The following is a 17,476-nucleotide window of genomic DNA, read 5'->3' on the forward strand; positions in this document are numbered from 1 at the left end:
TAGTGTGAGCTCAGGAGCGCCGTGGTCCAGTGGTTTGCGTGAGCAGCTGCGGAAAGAGAGGTCCTCGGTTCCAAGTCTTCCCTCGAGTGAAAAGTCTATTTTTTTATTTTCAGACAATTATCAAAGTTGAGGAACTCACACATAATCAACCTCGCTCTCCAAAATTCCAAGGACATGCTCAGATTTGCTTGGACATATGCAGAATCTGACGGTCTACACACGGAAAAATTGTGCGACTGTGAAACTGTTGCATTCATTTGTTGCAGTTTATCTGACAAACTCTTACGTTTTCATAACTTTTTTGGGAGTGATTACCACATCCACAAGAAAACCTAAATCGGGCAAGGTAGAAGAATCTTTTTACCCATTCACCCAGTGTACAAGTTAGGTGGGTCGACAACATATTCCTGTCATGTGACGCACAAGCCGTCACCAGTGTCGTATAGAATATATGAGACGTGTTTTCCTGTGGAGGAATCGGTTGACCTATGACCTTGCGATCATATTTTTTCGGTTCCCATTGGAGAGGCACGTCCTTTCGTCTGCTAATCGCACGGTTTTGCGGTGCGGTCGCAAAACACGGACACTAAACTTATTACAGTGAACGAAGACGTCAATGAACGAACGGACAGATCATAACTTTGCGAAAATGAAGAAAGTAAACTTTTCACTCGAGGGAAGATGGTTCAAATGGCTCTGAGCACTATGGGACTTAACATCTGAGGCCATCAGTCCCCTACAACTCAGAACTACTTAAACCTAAGTAACCTAAGGACATCACACACATCCATGCCCGAGGCAGGATTCGAACCTGCGACCGTAGCAGTCGCGCGGTGCCGGACTGAAGCGCCTAGAACCGATCGGCCACCGCGGCCGGCTCGAGGTAAGGCTTGAACGGAGGGCCTCTCATTCCGCAGCTGCTCACGCTAACCACGGGACCACGGCGCTCCTGAGCTCACAGAATCCTTCATGTTGCTTATCTTACGCACGGACTACTCAGTTCGTATATTTTGCTTATTTTTTCATAGTTGCACACAACTTCTTCCTGTTTTCTCGACTGATCTGTGTTCAGTTTTTCGAGGCCTATCCAGTGTGCCAGCTTATAACTAAATGTGAGGGGGGTGCGATGGGGAGGTTCCCCCGTGAGGAGAGGGGCCGGCGCCTCGCTGCTCTGGCTGCCGCTCCGCCGTCTACACCCCTGCACCCACCCACACGGCCACCCACGCGCGTGCCCGGAATTTGTCAGAGCACGATGCCCGCGCCGGCGGTGCTGCGTCATTTCTGTCATAAATAGTAGGTGCCTGTGTGGCGAGTAACGGACTCGTCATCGTTAATACGAACGAGACAGCCCGTTAACTTTTTTTTTTTGTGAGAGTTAACTGGAAAAAGTTAACCCGTTAGTCGAAAAGGTAACATCGTTAACAAAATTGCGAGATAAATTCAGAACACGGATGTTCCACAATGCACAAGTCTCGGACATGATTTTGGGTACGCGAAAAGAAAAATAAAAGAAAATAAAATTTGGCGTGGCACCACGGCTCTGGCGTCGGCACGCACGTGTCTCCGAACGGTCACCCATCCAGGTGGTAGCCGAGCCGAGCCGACAGCGTGCTCGAGGGTCGCGACCGGCGTTGCGAACGTGGCGCCGGTGCAGGCTAACTACACGGATTACGAAAAATTCACTGCGCGTAACTTTTAACGCGGTTTGCTGTACTCTTCGGATTATTCTGTCTTCGCTTACACGAGCTCAAGCTAAAAGTTTGCGGTAGTCGATAACGGGTTCCACTGCGCGATTCAGAGGTTGCAAACCTCCAAGGTAGTACACATTCGTGTCGAGACAGGTACTTTGATATTTTCCGATAGTACGACACAAAGACGAGACACCGGAACACTGGTTTTGTGGAGGCGTTTGTGACTGCATAGGTGGAGCGTGCCAGTAGCTGCACACCGCTTACGCACGGGCATGGACGTGCGTTCGTATAACAGTTGAAAAACAAAAATAACGTAATCCCTCTCACGGTGAATCACCTAAGACTTGGAACTGCAAATATGGCGAAAATGCAACGAGCTGTTGGCGTGCGGTTTTCGCAGAATGGATTCATAGTGAGCAGATCGCATTCTTAGCCGATCAACGGATTGTAAGAACACTTTGTGTATTTTTTGTGCAAACATACACTTTTCTAAAATGGTACAATGGCTGTTGACGTTGTTGTTGTTGTCTTCAGTCCTGAGACTGGTTCGATGCAGCTCTCCATGCTACTCTATCCTGTGCAAGCTTCTTCATCTCCCAGTACCTACTGCAACCTACATCCTTCTGAATCTCCTTAGTGTATTCATCTGTTGGTCTCCCTCTACGATTTTTACCCTCGACGCTGCCCTCCAATACTAAATTTGTGATCCCTTGATGCCTCAGAATATGTCCTACCAACGGATCCCTTCTTCTAGTCAAGTTGTGCCACAAACTCCTCTCCTCCCCAATCCTATTCAATACCTCCTCATTAGTCATGTGATCTACCTATCTAATCTTCAGCATCCTTCTGTAGGACCAAATTTCGAAAGCTTCTATTCTCTTCTTGTCGAAACTAGTTATCGTCCACGTTTCACTTCCATACATGGCTACACTCCATACAATTACTTTCAGGAACGACTTCCTGACACTTAAATCTATACTCGATGTTAACAAATTTCTCTTCTTCAGAAACGCCTTCCTTGCCATTGCCAGTCTACATTTTATATCCTCTCTACTTCAACCATCATCGGTTATTTTGCTCCCCAAATACCAAACTCCTTTACTTCTTTAAGTGTCTCATTTCCTAATCTAATTTCCTCAGTATCACCCCACTTAATTCGACTACATTCCATTATCGTCCTTGCAGAACTATAGTTCAATTCTTTTATCTTGGTGGTCCGCGCATGCCCGCCCAGACGCGGGAGATTGCTGCCACCACGGCCGCATTAACCGTTTCGCTCCTACAGAGACGTGCATTCCGCGCTGTGCGCGATTTTGTCATCACTGCACTGCTCGCCTGTGCTGGCACACGGTGTTCCGACTGCTTTGACACACTTATCATTCGATTTCACAAAAACTATTTGGCCCAAAAGTTTGATTTATACACATCTTCTTGACTGATAACTTCCCCTCATAAATGACTTAATTTTGTTTCCATGTTTAACGCAGTTATTGTGGAGCATTAGATGTAGTAAACCATTGCACGAAATTTTGAAGAGTTTGCAGAGGTAAAAGTCCATCGCGTATATTTTCCCTATAGCCGATTTTAGTTGCCACTAGAAATTTCAAAAAATTACATGCAAACGAATAAAATTCATGAAGTATGACACTTCGATATTGTTTTTAAATAAGGAAAATGTTAATCACCGAACAATGTTTGAACTCAGAACCTTTCGCTTAGCAGCCACACACTTTAACCATTACGCTAAAGCAGCTCATCATTCAATATAACTTCCGGTGGACTTTAAAATAGTACGCAAAATACCGACAAGCACTGCTGATTTGAGTATGAATTACTCACGTTTCGTCGAAGTACAATAGGAAATAAACAATTCTTTATTGCGAAAAAGCGGTTAGTGAGAATGATACAAACAGTTTTCCTTGCTATCGCCTGAATTAGGAGGCTTATTGCTTGTCTGGTTTAATTAGTTAATAGAATACGAAGCAATTGGTATAAAGAATGCTTTTTCCAAACTTTCTATAAAAGAAATTCTGCTATCAAGACATTGCTTCTGTTCAGTTACTTTATTTATGACTGAACGTTTCTAAAACTGAAGACACTCGTCCGTGGTTTGCACTGCAGCCGAGCTCTGGCAACGTCGTTCTCTGTTCATTGGCCGACTGTGCTTTGTGACGTCAGATGCGCAGAACGAACCTAAACTCGGCCGCCATCGTAAATGTCACGCACTTTAGCACTCCTGAAAGAAAGGATATTGCGGAGACATGGCTTAGCCACAGCCTGGGGGATGTGAGGACCGGGCGTGAGTCGTGCTTGGGTAGCTCAGTTGGTAAAGCACTTGCCCGCGAAAGGCAAAGGTTCCGAGTTCGAGTATCGGTCCGTCATACAGTTTTAATATGCCAGGAAGTTTCACCACTCACATTGTCATTCACCCTACTTTTTGTTTGTTAATGTCAATACCCAGTGTCTCGTTTCAAAAACGGCATGTTTGCACAAAACCTACACTAACTATTATTACAATCTGTTTGTCGGTTAACAATACGAACCACTGGCTACCAATCCATTCTGCGAAAATCGCACGTCAGTGTACCACTTGTCATTTCCGCAACATTTGCGGTGCGAGTTGTAGGTGATGCATCCTTTACATACGTAGCCCTTCAAATAGGGGCCTGGTTCTGCAAAGGTGCGACAGCTACTTGGCGGTGGCCATATAGCAACAACCGTCCGGGCGTTCACCTATCTGGCTTTCATCGTGCCTATAAAGGCGAGTGAGATGTTGAGCTCAGACAGAACAAAAGTTGTGGGAATTGTATACCGCACACCTTTGGGAGTAACTTTTTTACAGAAAAGCTCACTGTATGTGAACGTCTTACGTGAAATTATAGACGCGTTATCGTCATTGTTAATTATTTGTCTTGCCTTGCTTTATGAAATTACTACTTTGTGTCGGCTAAGTAAACCGCCACAGGATAGATAGCATTGCTTAACTGTTGGTAATGTGAATGTGCGAGTACCTTCAGTGCTCATATGCTGCATTTCTTACGACACATACGCTTGGAAGTAAGTGACGTTGCGTGTGATGCAAACACGGCACAAAATGACGCTATCACGCCTCCAGGTACTTACAATTACATTACAAGTATCGCAATTCGTCTGTGGGTTCTTAGTGAAACGCGGAATACTTGCTCAACTGTATGGGACCGGTAGCAGGTACGACTGACACGGGATGTCGAACGTATACAGAGAAGGGCACCACCAATGGTGACAGGTTTGTATGGCCCGCGGGACAGTGTCGCAGAAATGGTGAAGAAACTGAACTGGCACAATCTTGAGAAACGCTACTTAACATTGTTTGAAGAACCGACTCTTTATGTGATGACTCCGGGAATCCCCTACAACCCCCTACGCATCGCTGCCGTAGGGGTCGTGCGATAAGATTAGGATATTTACTGCACGCACAATCATTCTTTCAGCGGTCCGTGCGTAAATTGAACTAGAAGAAACGCTAATAACTGGTACAGTGGGACGTACCCTCTGCCATACACTTCACAGTGGGTTGCAGAGTTGCAGACTGTATGATGAATGTTAAAAAGTCAAAATAAGTAAATTATGACTAAGTATCATTGCAGATGGAGGAAGATACTCTATAAAAGAAACATTTCATTTGTTTTGGTTCACAAAACTTTATTTTGGTGCGACCCGGGTTTCGGGTTGTGAGCACATTTTCATTTCTGCACGACGTGATAACTCCGTCGTATGGAAAGAAATTTTTGTGAAACAAGACAAACCACCTCGTTCGATTAACGCGAGTCATTTACGTTATTTTTCACTTTTGCAGTCAAACACATCCGCAAAACTTTGAGCCTTAAACTAAACTAGCGTTTTTCTTTTTTTCGGACGGACAATACTGCCACCCTCATTAACTGAGACGAATGCACTTGGTGGTCGAGGCTAACCGTCCCGAAAAAGCGTACTGGAAATAAAAGTGAAATCTATTGTGAGTGGTAAAAGCAAAGTTGTACTTCCAATTCGTGTATTCATTGTGGTCGCGGCGGAGCCTGACTGGAAATGTCCGCATTTAAAGTTATACTCGCTTTAGAGGATGTTCTACTTTGCTTCTCGTTTCGAAAATAATGAAAAGTGATCTTCAGTATCTAAGAAACCACCAACCGTTTGTGTGGCTTTAGCCCAACCGAAATATGTAATATGGAAAAATAACAGTATATACGTGAGTTTGCATGCTTTGTGTGTGTGTGTGTGTGTGTGTGTGTGTGTGTGTGTGTGTGTGTTACATTCCCGCAAGTCTTTCTGATGCCCCATTCTACCTGTCAACTTCCACGTGAAGTTTCCAATTTCGGAATTGTATAGGTATTTTCCAAAATTGTCTAACTGTCTAGGGTTAGAATTCAGAAGCGAAATGAGTGATTCATAAACTAAGTGGTATTTCGGGAGGTCAGAGCTACTGTGGGAGTCGAAGTACTTTCTCGCAGATGAAAACTGCGTGCCGGAATGAGACTCGAACCCGGAACCTTTCCGAAAAGCGCAGGTTTAAGCCAGGGCACACACCGCTGCAGTGTGAATGGTCATTTATGGGATTGTGCGAGTGCTCAGCCGTAACGCAAGTGGCAGAAAGCAAGCTCTTAAAGCCTGTTCGCAGATGAGGAGGTTGTCTACAGGAATGTAGGTACGCCAGAAGCCGGTATATCGGTTTCCGGTCGGTGGGTTGTGCAGGCTGTGAACGTAAGTAAATGTAACGTATTGCGCACACACGTAGGAAAATGAGTCCGCTACGCGACGATTATACTACTGACGACGACTTGCCGGAAACAGTATCTGCCGTGAAGTAGCTACCAGAGACGTGAAAGTGGCGCCACCTTGTAGAACAGTTAGTGGGGAAACGACTGCCACACCTGACGTCCACAGGAGGAATGTTAAGGACGTGTAGCTCACCCACAAAGGAAGTGGCTTACATTCACATCTACATCCATACTCCGGGGACGGTGTGTGGCGGAGGGTACCTTGAGTACCTCTATCAGTTCTCCCTTCTTTTCCAGTCTCGTAGTGTTCCCGGAAAGAAGGATTGTCGGTATGCCTCTGTGTGGGCCCTAATCTCTCTGATTTTACCCTCACTGTCTCTTCGCGAGATATACGAAGGAGGGAGCAATATACTGCCCGACTCCTCGGTGAAGGTATGTTCTCGAAACTTCGACAAAAGCCCGTACCGAGCTACTGAGCGTCTCTCCTGCAGAGTCTTCCACTGGAGTTTATCTATCATCTCCGTAACGCTTTCGCGATTACTAAATGATCCTGTAACGAAGCGTGCTGCTCTCCGTCGGATCTTCTCTCTCTCTTTTCCATCAACCCTATCTGGTACGGATCCCACACTGCTGAGCAGTATTCGAGCAGTGGGCGAACAAGCGTACCGTAACCTACTTCCTTTGTTTTCGGATTGCATTTCCTTAGGATTCTTCCAAGGAATCTCAGTCTGACATCTGCTTTATCGACGATCAACTTTATACGATCATTCCGTTTTAAATCACTGCTAATGCGTACTCCCAGATAATTTACGGAATTAACTGCTTCCGGTTGCTGACCTGCTATATTGTAGCTAAATGATAAGGGATCTTTCTTTCTATGTATTCGCAGCACATTACACTTGTCTACATTGAGGTTCAATTGCCATTCCCTGCACCATGCGTCAATTCGCTGCAGATCCTCCTGCTTTTCAGTACAATTTTCCATTGTTACAACGTCTCGATATACCACAGCATCATCCGCAAAAAGCCTCAGTGAACTTCCGATGTCATCCACAAGGTCATTTATGTATAATGTGAATAGCAGCGGTCCTACGACACTCCCTTGCGGCACACCTGAAATCACTCTTACTTCGGAAGACTTCTCTCCATTGAGACTGACATGCTGCTTGTTCGGACGATTCCCGAGTACTGTGCACCATTGTGGGAGGGCTGATAGAAGGAAGAGTGGTGCGTTCCGTCACGGGACGGTGTGGTGGGCGCGAGGACGTTACGAGGGAGGCGTTGTGCGTCACGGGGAGGTTGTCAAAAAAAAAAAAAAAAGTTTAAGTGTGTGTGAAATCTTTTGGGACTTAACTGCTAAGGTCATCAGTCCGTAACTCAGACACTACTTAACCTAAATTATCCTAAGGACAAACACACACACCCATGCCCGAGGGAGGACTCGAACCTCCTCCGGGACCAGCCGCACGGTGCAGGACTGCAGCGCCCAGACCGCTCGGCTAATCCCGCGCGGCGGGGAGGTTTTAATATTGGAATTCGGGAAGAGTCGGACGACGTATTACTTCCTCCCAGATATACCTCGCGAAATGACACCGGTGATAAAATTCGAGGAAATTGAAACCGATAAACAGGCTGACCGAGAACGATCCTTGACGGGAGGAAGTGATAGCGGAGCGAGAAGTAGCCTCCGCCACACACGGCAAGGTGTCCCACAGAGCACAGTGGCGCAGCTTTTGACGCCATTCGTGTTCAGCTGTGAGGCGAGCAGGAAATTCCTGCGCTATCTGGGCGTGTTAACCCCGCGATAACCGCCGACACACACACACACACACACACACACACACACCAGCGCGTACCAGCTGCGCAGTCGCTGGGTGAGAGACCCGAACTCCAGAGGGTCGCCTCTGACCACATTCTCTCACTCGTGCTGAACTGCGGCAACACGTGTTGGGACTCGGACGGCCCGCTCGGTTGGCCGCGCTCGTTGCAACACCCCTTGCGGGATCCGGGGAGGCGCGCCGGCGCCGGGGGAATGACGACGAGCGTGGGTGTGGATTTTAGGCGGTTCCCCACATCCGACTATCTGAGTAATACAAGTAGTACAACCCAGTACGTTGTCCTCGATGGTGAGTGTTCATCGGACGTCAGTGTTCATCGGAGGTGAGGGTATCATCTGGAGTGTCCCAGGGAAGTGCGGTCGGTCCGCTGTTGTTTTCTATCTACATAAATGATCTTTTGGATAGGGTGGATAGCTATGTGCGGCTGTTTGCTGATGATGCTCTGGTGTTCGGGAAAGTGTCGTCGTCGAGTGACTGTAGGAGGATACGAGATGACTTGGACAGGATTTGTGATTGGTGTAAAGAATGGCAGCTAACTCTAAATATAGATAAATATAAATTAATGCAGATGAATAGGAAAAAGAATCCCGTAATGTTTGAATACTCCATTAGTAGTGTAGCGCTTGACACAGTCACGTCGATTAAATGTTTGGGCGTAACATTGCAGAGCGATATGAAGTGGGACAAGCATGTAATGGCAGTTGGGGGGAAGGCGGATAGTCGTCTTCGGTTCATTGGTAGAAGTTTGGGAAGATGTGGTTCCTCTGTAAAGGAGACCGCTTATAAAACACTAATACGACCTATTCTCGAGTAGTGCTCGAGCGTTTGGGATCCCTATCAGGTCGTATTGAGGGAGGACGTAGAAGCAATTCAGAGGCGGGCTGCTAGGTTTGTTACTGGTAGGTTTGATCATCACGCGAGTATTACGGAAATGCTTCAGGAACTCGGGTGGGAGTCTCTAGAGGAAAGCAGGCGTTCTTTTCGTGAATCGCTACTGAGGAAATTTAGAGAACCAGCATTTGAGGCTGACTGCAGTACAATTTTACTGCCGCCAACTTAAATTTCGCGGAAAGACCACAAAGATAAGAGAGATTAGGGCTCGTACAGAGGCGCATAGGCAGTCGTTTTTTCCTCGTACTGTGTGGGAGTGGAACAAGAAGAGAAGATGGTAGTTGTGGTATGAGGTACCCTCCGACACGCACTGTATGTAAAGAAGCAGGAAACATTCTCACACTTGCAGAGCAAGTGTTCCCAAAGTTTTGCTCCGTCGTAACGCTTTGAGAGTCCTAGCACGTTGCTGGAATACCTTGTTTGTGTGGAAGGTTAAAATTTTTTTTGAAAAACAAATTAGGAAAAGCTAGTTTTATTGACCGATTACTTGAGGTTTAAGTCGTAAACGATGACACAGGGGTCCTAGCAGCGCTGCGAGAAGTGCAGGAAGAGGTGGGGGGGGGGGGGGGTTCCGGCAGGTGGTCAGCCACGCCAGGTTTGTCAGCTGAGGGTCGGTGAGGCCGGGCGAGGTATGCCCGCAGGTCCTGCCTTGGACTGAGGTCTGGGCAGTTAGCCAGATCCTCGTGCACGAAGACTGCGAGGGGTGTGGAAGGCGCTCCGTTGTCCTGCTGGTAGCTGCCACCGTGTCGCTGTAAAACAAGCTGCGTGAGTCGGTGGCTACAGTCCCCAGGGACAGACGCGTACTCACGAGGTTTGTCCGGAAAATACGTATAAAAGTTGAATAATAACTTTATTTTACAATTATTCGGGTATTACAATATGGTCTCCTTTGAAGTACTCGCCCTGAGACGCGATACACGTCTGCCAACGCCGTTTCCACTGTCGATAACATTGCTGAAAGTCTTCAGTTGTGATGATGTTCAGTTGCCGTGTCGTTTCCGCCTCGGTGGCTTCCACATCTCCCTAGTGCCGCCCCCGAAGCGCCATTTTGCATTTCCGGAACACGAGGAAGTCACGCGGGGCTAAATCGGGTGATTAAGGCGGGTCGTCAGTCACGGTGACTGAGCTTCGGGCCAAAAACTCGCGCACAGCGAGCGACGTGTGAGCGGGCGCATTGTCGTGATGAAGGATCCACCTGCCCACTTTTGCCAACTCCGCCAGTACCTCTTCTCCTACCTTCCAAACTTGGTCTCGGGTAGCTCAGTTGGCAGAGCACTTGCCCGCGAAAGGCAAAGGTCCCGATGTCGAGTCTCGGTCCGGCATACAGTTTTAATCTTCCAGGAAGTTTCATATCAGCGCACACTCCGCTGTATAGTGAAAATTTCATTCTAGTATGCACATTACTGCTGAAACTGCGGCTACGACGTGCCGATGTAAGTAGTAGTGTCTCGTAAGTAGTAGCAGAGAGTAGCTGTCCCGAGGTCACTTAGCTGTCAGTCAGTCCGTTGTTCCCCTGCGGTTACAGTACGTGGTGACAGTACGCAGTAAGTAGCCCCCTGCCACGCGCTTGCCGGCGGCTGGACAGCGAGATGCGCTGTGGAAGGCCAGGAATAGAAACGTGCGGCAGACAGCACAAAGGAGCCGGCACGCCCCATCCCTCCCTCCCACCAATACGCACGCACGCACGCACGCGCTTCCAGGAACCGCCGCCTTGTGCGTGCGCCGTGCCGCCTGCCTCTTCCCTTCCGCCGCTTCCCTTACTTTCCCGCTCGCCACTCCTCTCACCGGCTTGGCTCTTCTCAACATGAAGCGTCTACTACCCGGTGCTTCTCTTTCTTATGAAACAACACACCCTGTGGCCGGACACGATTTTCCCGTACTGCTCCTCATCAGGTCACTGGATGCAAAGTACTGACACGAATGGAACAACGGGAAAAGTGGTACAAGCCAAGCCCGGGGGCGATCAGTTTGCATTTCGGAGAAATGCTTGAACACGCGACGCAGTACTGACCCTGCGACTTAGAAGACGGGTTAATGAAAGACAAACTTCTGTTTATACCATTTGGAGACCTAGAGAAACTTTTTCACGATGTTGATTGGATTACTCTATTTCAAATTCTGAAGGTGGCAGGGGTAAAATACAGGGAGCGAAAGGCTACTTACAATTTGTACAGAAAGCAGACGGCAGTTGGACTAGTTGAGGGGCACGAAAGGGAGGCGGCAATGGAGCGGGGAATCAAGACAGGGTCCCAGCCTATCCCCGATGGTACTCAGTCTGTGCATCGAACAGGCAGTCAGGGGAACCAAAGAAAAATTTGGAGTAGGAATTAAGTCTATGGGGAAAAAAATAAAAACTTTGAGGTACGCCGATGACATTGTAATTCTGTCAGAGACAGCAAAGGACTTGGAAGAGCATTTGAACGGAATGGACAGTGTCTTGAAGGGAGGATGTAAGATGAACATCAACAAAAGCAAAACGAGGACAACGGAATGTAGTCGAATTAAGTTGGGTGATGCTGATGGAATTACATTAGGCAATGAGACACTTAAAGTAGCAAATGAGTTTTGGTATTTGGGGAGCAAAATAACTGACAATGGTCGAAGTAGAGAGGATATAAAATGTAGACTGGCTATGTCAAAGAAAGCGTTTCTGATGAAGAGAGATTTGTTGGCATCGAGTATAGATTTAAGTGTCAGGAAGTCGTTTCTGAAAGTATTTGTATGGAGTGTAGCCATATATGGAAGTGAAACGTGGATGATAAATAGTTTAGACAAGAAGAGAATAGAAGCTTTCGAAATGTGGTGCTACAGAAGAATGCTGAAGATAAGGTGGGTAGATCACGTAACTAATGAGGAGGTATTGAATAGAATTGGGGAGAAGAGGAGTTTGTGGCACAACTTGACTAGAAGAAGGGATCGGTTGGTAGGACATGTTGTGAGGCATCAAGGGATCACAAACTTAGCATTGGAGGGCAGGGTGGAGGGTAAAGATCGTAGAGGGAGACCAGGAGATGAATACACTAAGCAGATTCAGAAGGATGTAGGTTGCAGTAGGTACTGGGAGATGAAGAAGCTTGCACAGGATAGAGTAGCATGGAGAGCTGCATCAAACCAGTCTCTGGACTGAAGACCACAACAACAAAAACAACAACATCTCCAGACATTGTGTTGTGCCGCACACGCTTTTGGTCGACTGTGGGCAATCGCGACATCCACCTCGCACACAGCTTCTAAATAGCGGATTGTCCGAGCAGGATATTATGCACTCGTTCGGTTCACGTGCCTAAAGACTCGGCAATCTCCTGTATTTTTTATTCGGATGTCTTGCATTACCGCATCACGGATTTTGTCAATGGTTACGATTGTGGTGACCACAGTTCAACAGTCGGAGCGTGTTCAGTCTTCGGTGCTCGTCCGTCCACTTTTGAATACATTAACGCAAACGTAAATGGTTTCAGCGATGGTTCAGAGCCCGCGTGACTTCATCCAGTTCTGATTTGATCCGTGCGCATGTCCAACTCTTCAAATGAAAATGTTGAATGACAACACGAAAATGGCTTTTCTCCGATTTCCGTCGTAGTCGACACACAAACTGACATGCCCAGACGGTTGTCAACAGTAAACTGTCGGCTGAACGCTGTCCAAATTCTTTATACTATTCTTGCCATAGTCAACCGTCACGACGCAGGAAAAATGTTTCATTCTTTCGTGGAAATTTACCAGACTTACCAAACAAACTTCGGAAATTATGCGGTTCTTTGTTCGCAAGTTGTCTCTCTTCACCGCTCCCTTCCTGCAGTCCCCCTCTGCCGTGTGTGTGTGCGTGCGTGTGTGTGTGTGTGTGTGTGTGTCAGAGAGAGAGCGAGAGAGAGAGAGAGAGAGAGAATCACGATCATGAAATGATCGGTTTGTAGTCGCTTAAGGCTAAGGCGAAGAAAATAACATCGATTATACACATTGCATACGGGTGTTGTGGTAATAGGCTGGGATTGCTTCCATCGGCAGGTAGAGGTGTGGCGTAACGCAGACTTGGCGGCTATCGGTGGAAGGTAGAGCAGCGGGCGGCATTTCTGCCTTTGCTCGACATCGGCAGGGCACGGAGTCAGAGGCGAGGAGCTGTCGCAGCGGAAACAAGCGACAGGCGCGGCTGCGGTCACGATGACGATGACAGCGATGACAAAGTGCGCGTGAGCCAGCCTCGGCGACGACGCGGAGCGAAGTGCGTGCGTCCGGCCGGCACGCGCACGCATTGTGCGTGCGGCAGACACATAAGGGAGAACGTCAGGGGCGAGGATACGATAAACGGCGGTTAAGAAGAGGAGGAAGCAGCGCGCGTGCGCAGAGCGGCCGCATGGCGGCGCTGGCGTGCCGCTGGCGGGGTGCGGGTGGAGGGGGAACGGCCAATGGCGGCGCAGAGCCGCACCCCCACCACCGCGACCCGCGCGGCGCCTTCCGACACGGCGACGTGGAAGATGAAGACGACGACGAAGGAATGGTTTGTAAACCGAGCTAAATTCACTGACTCTTCTTTGTCCTTGTAGGACACCACACTGCAGTGGACTTGCTGTAATGTTTGTATTTATTGTGCCGCAAACCGGGTATACTATGACCGATTTTCAGGTTCAAAGGCGATTACCGTGACTGTTTCTTAACTTCTGATATTTATGGCAGTGAACATAGGGGCTTGTATAAGAACATTACATCCCAAATAGTACAATACATTTCCTAAATTGCAGAGGAAGTAATGGAAAGAAATTGTAGGTCGTCAAAGTTAGTACCGATATATTAACTGCCCTATACTTTCGACACAACTGTCAACTACCATTCCATTTGTGGTCGATATTTCAAAAACACAATCAAATTTTACTACCTAGAAATAAATACATGAACTTAAAAGTTTTCTTGAGTCATGTTGTAAGCCTCATTAAAGAAGAAAAAAGCATGGTATGGTACCTTACATAAATTAAACATTGTGATCGCCCATCGAAATCTTCAAGTGTAATGAAAGGTGTTTAGGATATAGTACCACACACATAGCGCCAAATTTAGTTCAGCATTATAGGCCTACCTTCATTTTTACCTATCGTAAACCTAAATCCTCGTTTCAAAACATCCGGTGCAGTTAAAACAAAGGTTATAGTTTCTGCATTTGTCGAGTCAACATCTGACACGCGTGGCCAAAGAAACTTCGCACCATGTTTCCGGAGGTATTTGAGGTATGTGGTGTCTGAATCACTGCCTGAACCATAGTTTGAGCATTACATGACTGACATTTGTTTTTCGTAGTTGCAAGCACGTTAACAATTACAAATGAGCCTTTCACTATATACCGATGGTCAGCGTTTGTATTCCATACTTGCACGCTGTCATTGGCATCAATACTGATCAACAAAATGTGTGTCTATAGTCTTGGGGTGACAAAGACCAGTGGTCAAAATAACCCCAGAACAGAGAAATCATGCTCATGGCCTCAGAAATCCTAATATATTGGCAGATATATACATGTGAACAAAAACTGACCAGTGCTCTCTTTCGAGAATTGATGGAGCGACGTACCTGACACAGTTGACAACGCCGATGCCTTTGCAGCACAACAGGCTAGCCAACTGTTGCGCATGAAAATCGGTATTACGTGGTTTCATCTCGCGTATAGGCAGCTGCAAAGCTTTTGGTGAATGAAATGGTCAGACTACACCCACTCCACGGGTTTATGAAATTCGGAACTAAAATAGCAATCACCCGAAGCATATCGATACAACTCTGGAAAATTCTCGAGAAAATCGAGCGTCTTGCCCACTTATCGACGGCCGTTGTAGCTCTGCAGAACGCTTGTCTGCGCTTTAGGGGTCCTGGGTTCGGATTCGCGGCAGATGCAGATTTCTGAACAAAACTGCAATCTCTACGAGCATTTCGGTGAGGCGTGAAATACACAAAAATGGGAAAAAAGGTAGCAGATTAACTAATAACATTTTCAAATATTTGTGGGGTAAGAAGCCCACATCAAGGTGGCTCAACGAAATAGAAAAGTGTCTGGAAATAAATATAAAAACAGGAGATACAAACAACAGAGAATCCTTTCGGGAAAAAGTGTTGGAAATAAAAGGATTCCAAGGCAGGATAACTGAAAAAGACTGGTTCAAAGTCGTCTGAAGACAGAAAGAAGAAACATTGTGAATAGATGAAAGTATACTGAAAGAAACGAAAATAAGACAGAATGAAAAACTGAAATTGGACGTGGTTCTCGGATGGACTATTCGCAGTAAAAAAAAAAGAAAAGAAAAAAGAATTGACACCGGAGACTGATAATCGCTGATTTGAATCTCTTTTAGTCATTATTTTTTCGTCGTTTTTCTTACGCTGAGTTCTAATACTTAGGTCATTTATGTTCATCAATTCAGTGACACATCCCGACACACTGCAAAATTCAGCCGACATCGCAGCAAGAAACTGTTATTCGGCGTCCTGTTATTAATATGACAGGTACAGATTTGGACGGTGCTGCGATGACGGTTTTGAGTAAGGGACTGAATTTTGCACCCACGCCACAGGTTCTGCCATTGCCTTCGTTTATCGGCGCCATTGAAGAAGCTGTTGGACCACTTCCCTCTGATTCGGCAGAGGAAATAAGACGTGAAACGTGCCGTGCAGTTATGAATGCTCGCCCACAAACGAGCAACATATCTGTGGCAAAGGGGGCTGCTGTACGCGAGCTTCGCCTGCATACTCAGACGGTGGTGCTCCCACCAGGTAGTCATTGTCTCGGCACGAATACCACGATAAAATGTACAATTTATCGAGTGACAGCATGTACCGGAAAATCGGCGGGGATCCCACTAATCGAGTGGCGAAGAAAACTGTTTCGCTTGTGAATGAATGATTCTCCCTGTCCACGACAAGTTGTTCGGAGCTTGAAACCGAGTGGTCCGGTACCTCCTAGACTTCGTGGACAACCGAAGGTCCACGGGAAACGTGTTCCTCTACGCCCCGTAGTGAGTAACGTAGGCTCTCCGACCGATGACGTTGCCGAACATGTGGCGTCATTGTTCAGGCCTCTTGTGGGAAAATGTACTCGGCACATCAGAAACTCTGCCGAGTTCATTAGTAAAGTGAAATCATTCAAAACGAACCCGTCTGATATATTAGTTAGTTTTGATGTGGTGGCTTTATTTACAAAGGTTCTCCTTCCAAAACCTCTACAACTGATTGAAAGAAGTTTTGACAAAGAGATTTCAGCTTTATTTAAACATATATTTCTTATTTAACAACGAAATTTTTGAACAGACGGACGGAGTCGCCGTGGGTAGTCCCTTATCCCCTCTGGTGGCCAGTTTATTTATCGAGGACTTCCAGGAAAAGGCGCTCGAATCTGTTGACTTGAAACCAGCGATATTCTGGAGTTATGTTGTTGACACATTTGTAGTTTGGCCCCACGGTTAAGACAAGTTGCAAGACTTCTGAAGACATCTGAACTCCCTCCGCGATCAAATAAAGTTCACAATGGAAATTGAAAAGGAGGGACGCCTTCCACTCTCGGATGTTTTGGTTCGGCGCACAGAGGGTGGCACTTTGGGACACGAAGTCTATAGGAAGCCGACGCACACCGGTCTGTATTTACGTGCAAATAGCTGCCACCATCCTGCCCAGACAGTGAGTGAGTGTTCTCCGAACTTTGACCCACAGAGCGCATATTGTTTCTGACGAAAGCAGTCTGCAAGATGAACTTCCCCACTTACAGAGAGAGTTTGAAGACAATGGGTACTCTCCACGAGAAACACAGAGGGCACTGAAAATCAAACAGAAAGAGGCCACAAAGAAAGCAGAAGAAGATGAAGAAACCTTTAAATCGATGGCCTTCCTGCCATACGTGGGTAGCCTCTCGTCAAAAATGGACGGATTCTCGGCAGCCACAATGTGAAAGTGATTTTTCGTCCTCCACCCAAGACAGCTGCACTCGTGGGCTCCGTGAAAGATGATTTGTTGCTCCGAAAATCTGGAGTTTACAAAATTCCATGTGAATGTGGCCTTTCTTACATCGGACAAACAACTCGTATTGTCCAACAAAGATGTACAGAACACCGGAGGTACACACGGCTTCTACAACCTAACAAGTCGGCAGTGGCAGAGCACTGTATTGATAATGGTCACAGTATGTTGCATGACAACGTCGAAATTTTGGCAACTACATCATCCTTTTGGGACTCCATAGTGAAGGATGCAATCGAAATTCGCTTGACGACGAATTTAATGAATAGAGATAGTGGTTTCAATCTCGATAAATCGTGGAATCCGGCACTGGCTGTAA

General features: G+C 46.8%; 1 protein-coding gene across 5 annotated transcripts in view; it reads left to right on the forward strand.

Annotated features, from left to right (window-relative positions):
- Positions 1 to 17,476, forward strand: part of LOC126108945 (abnormal cell migration protein 10) — a 532,402-nt gene that overhangs the window by 373,164 nt on the left and 141,762 nt on the right. For 2 of the 5 annotated variants that reach the window (XM_049914326.1, XM_049914325.1), the window contains exon 2: positions 13,180 to 13,669. The exons of the other annotated variants lie outside the window; for them this stretch is intronic. In XM_049914326.1, coding sequence (XP_049770283.1) covers positions 13,526 to 13,669 — 144 coding nt within the window. In that variant the 5' untranslated portion in view covers positions 13,180 to 13,525. The remainder of the gene's footprint in view (positions 1 to 13,179; positions 13,670 to 17,476) is intronic. 5 annotated transcript variants of the gene reach the window in all.

The sequence above is a fragment of the Schistocerca cancellata genome, chromosome 11 (genome assembly GCF_023864275.1).
Source record: "Schistocerca cancellata isolate TAMUIC-IGC-003103 chromosome 11, iqSchCanc2.1, whole genome shotgun sequence".
NCBI classification, from domain to species: Eukaryota; Metazoa; Arthropoda; class Insecta; order Orthoptera; family Acrididae; genus Schistocerca; species Schistocerca cancellata.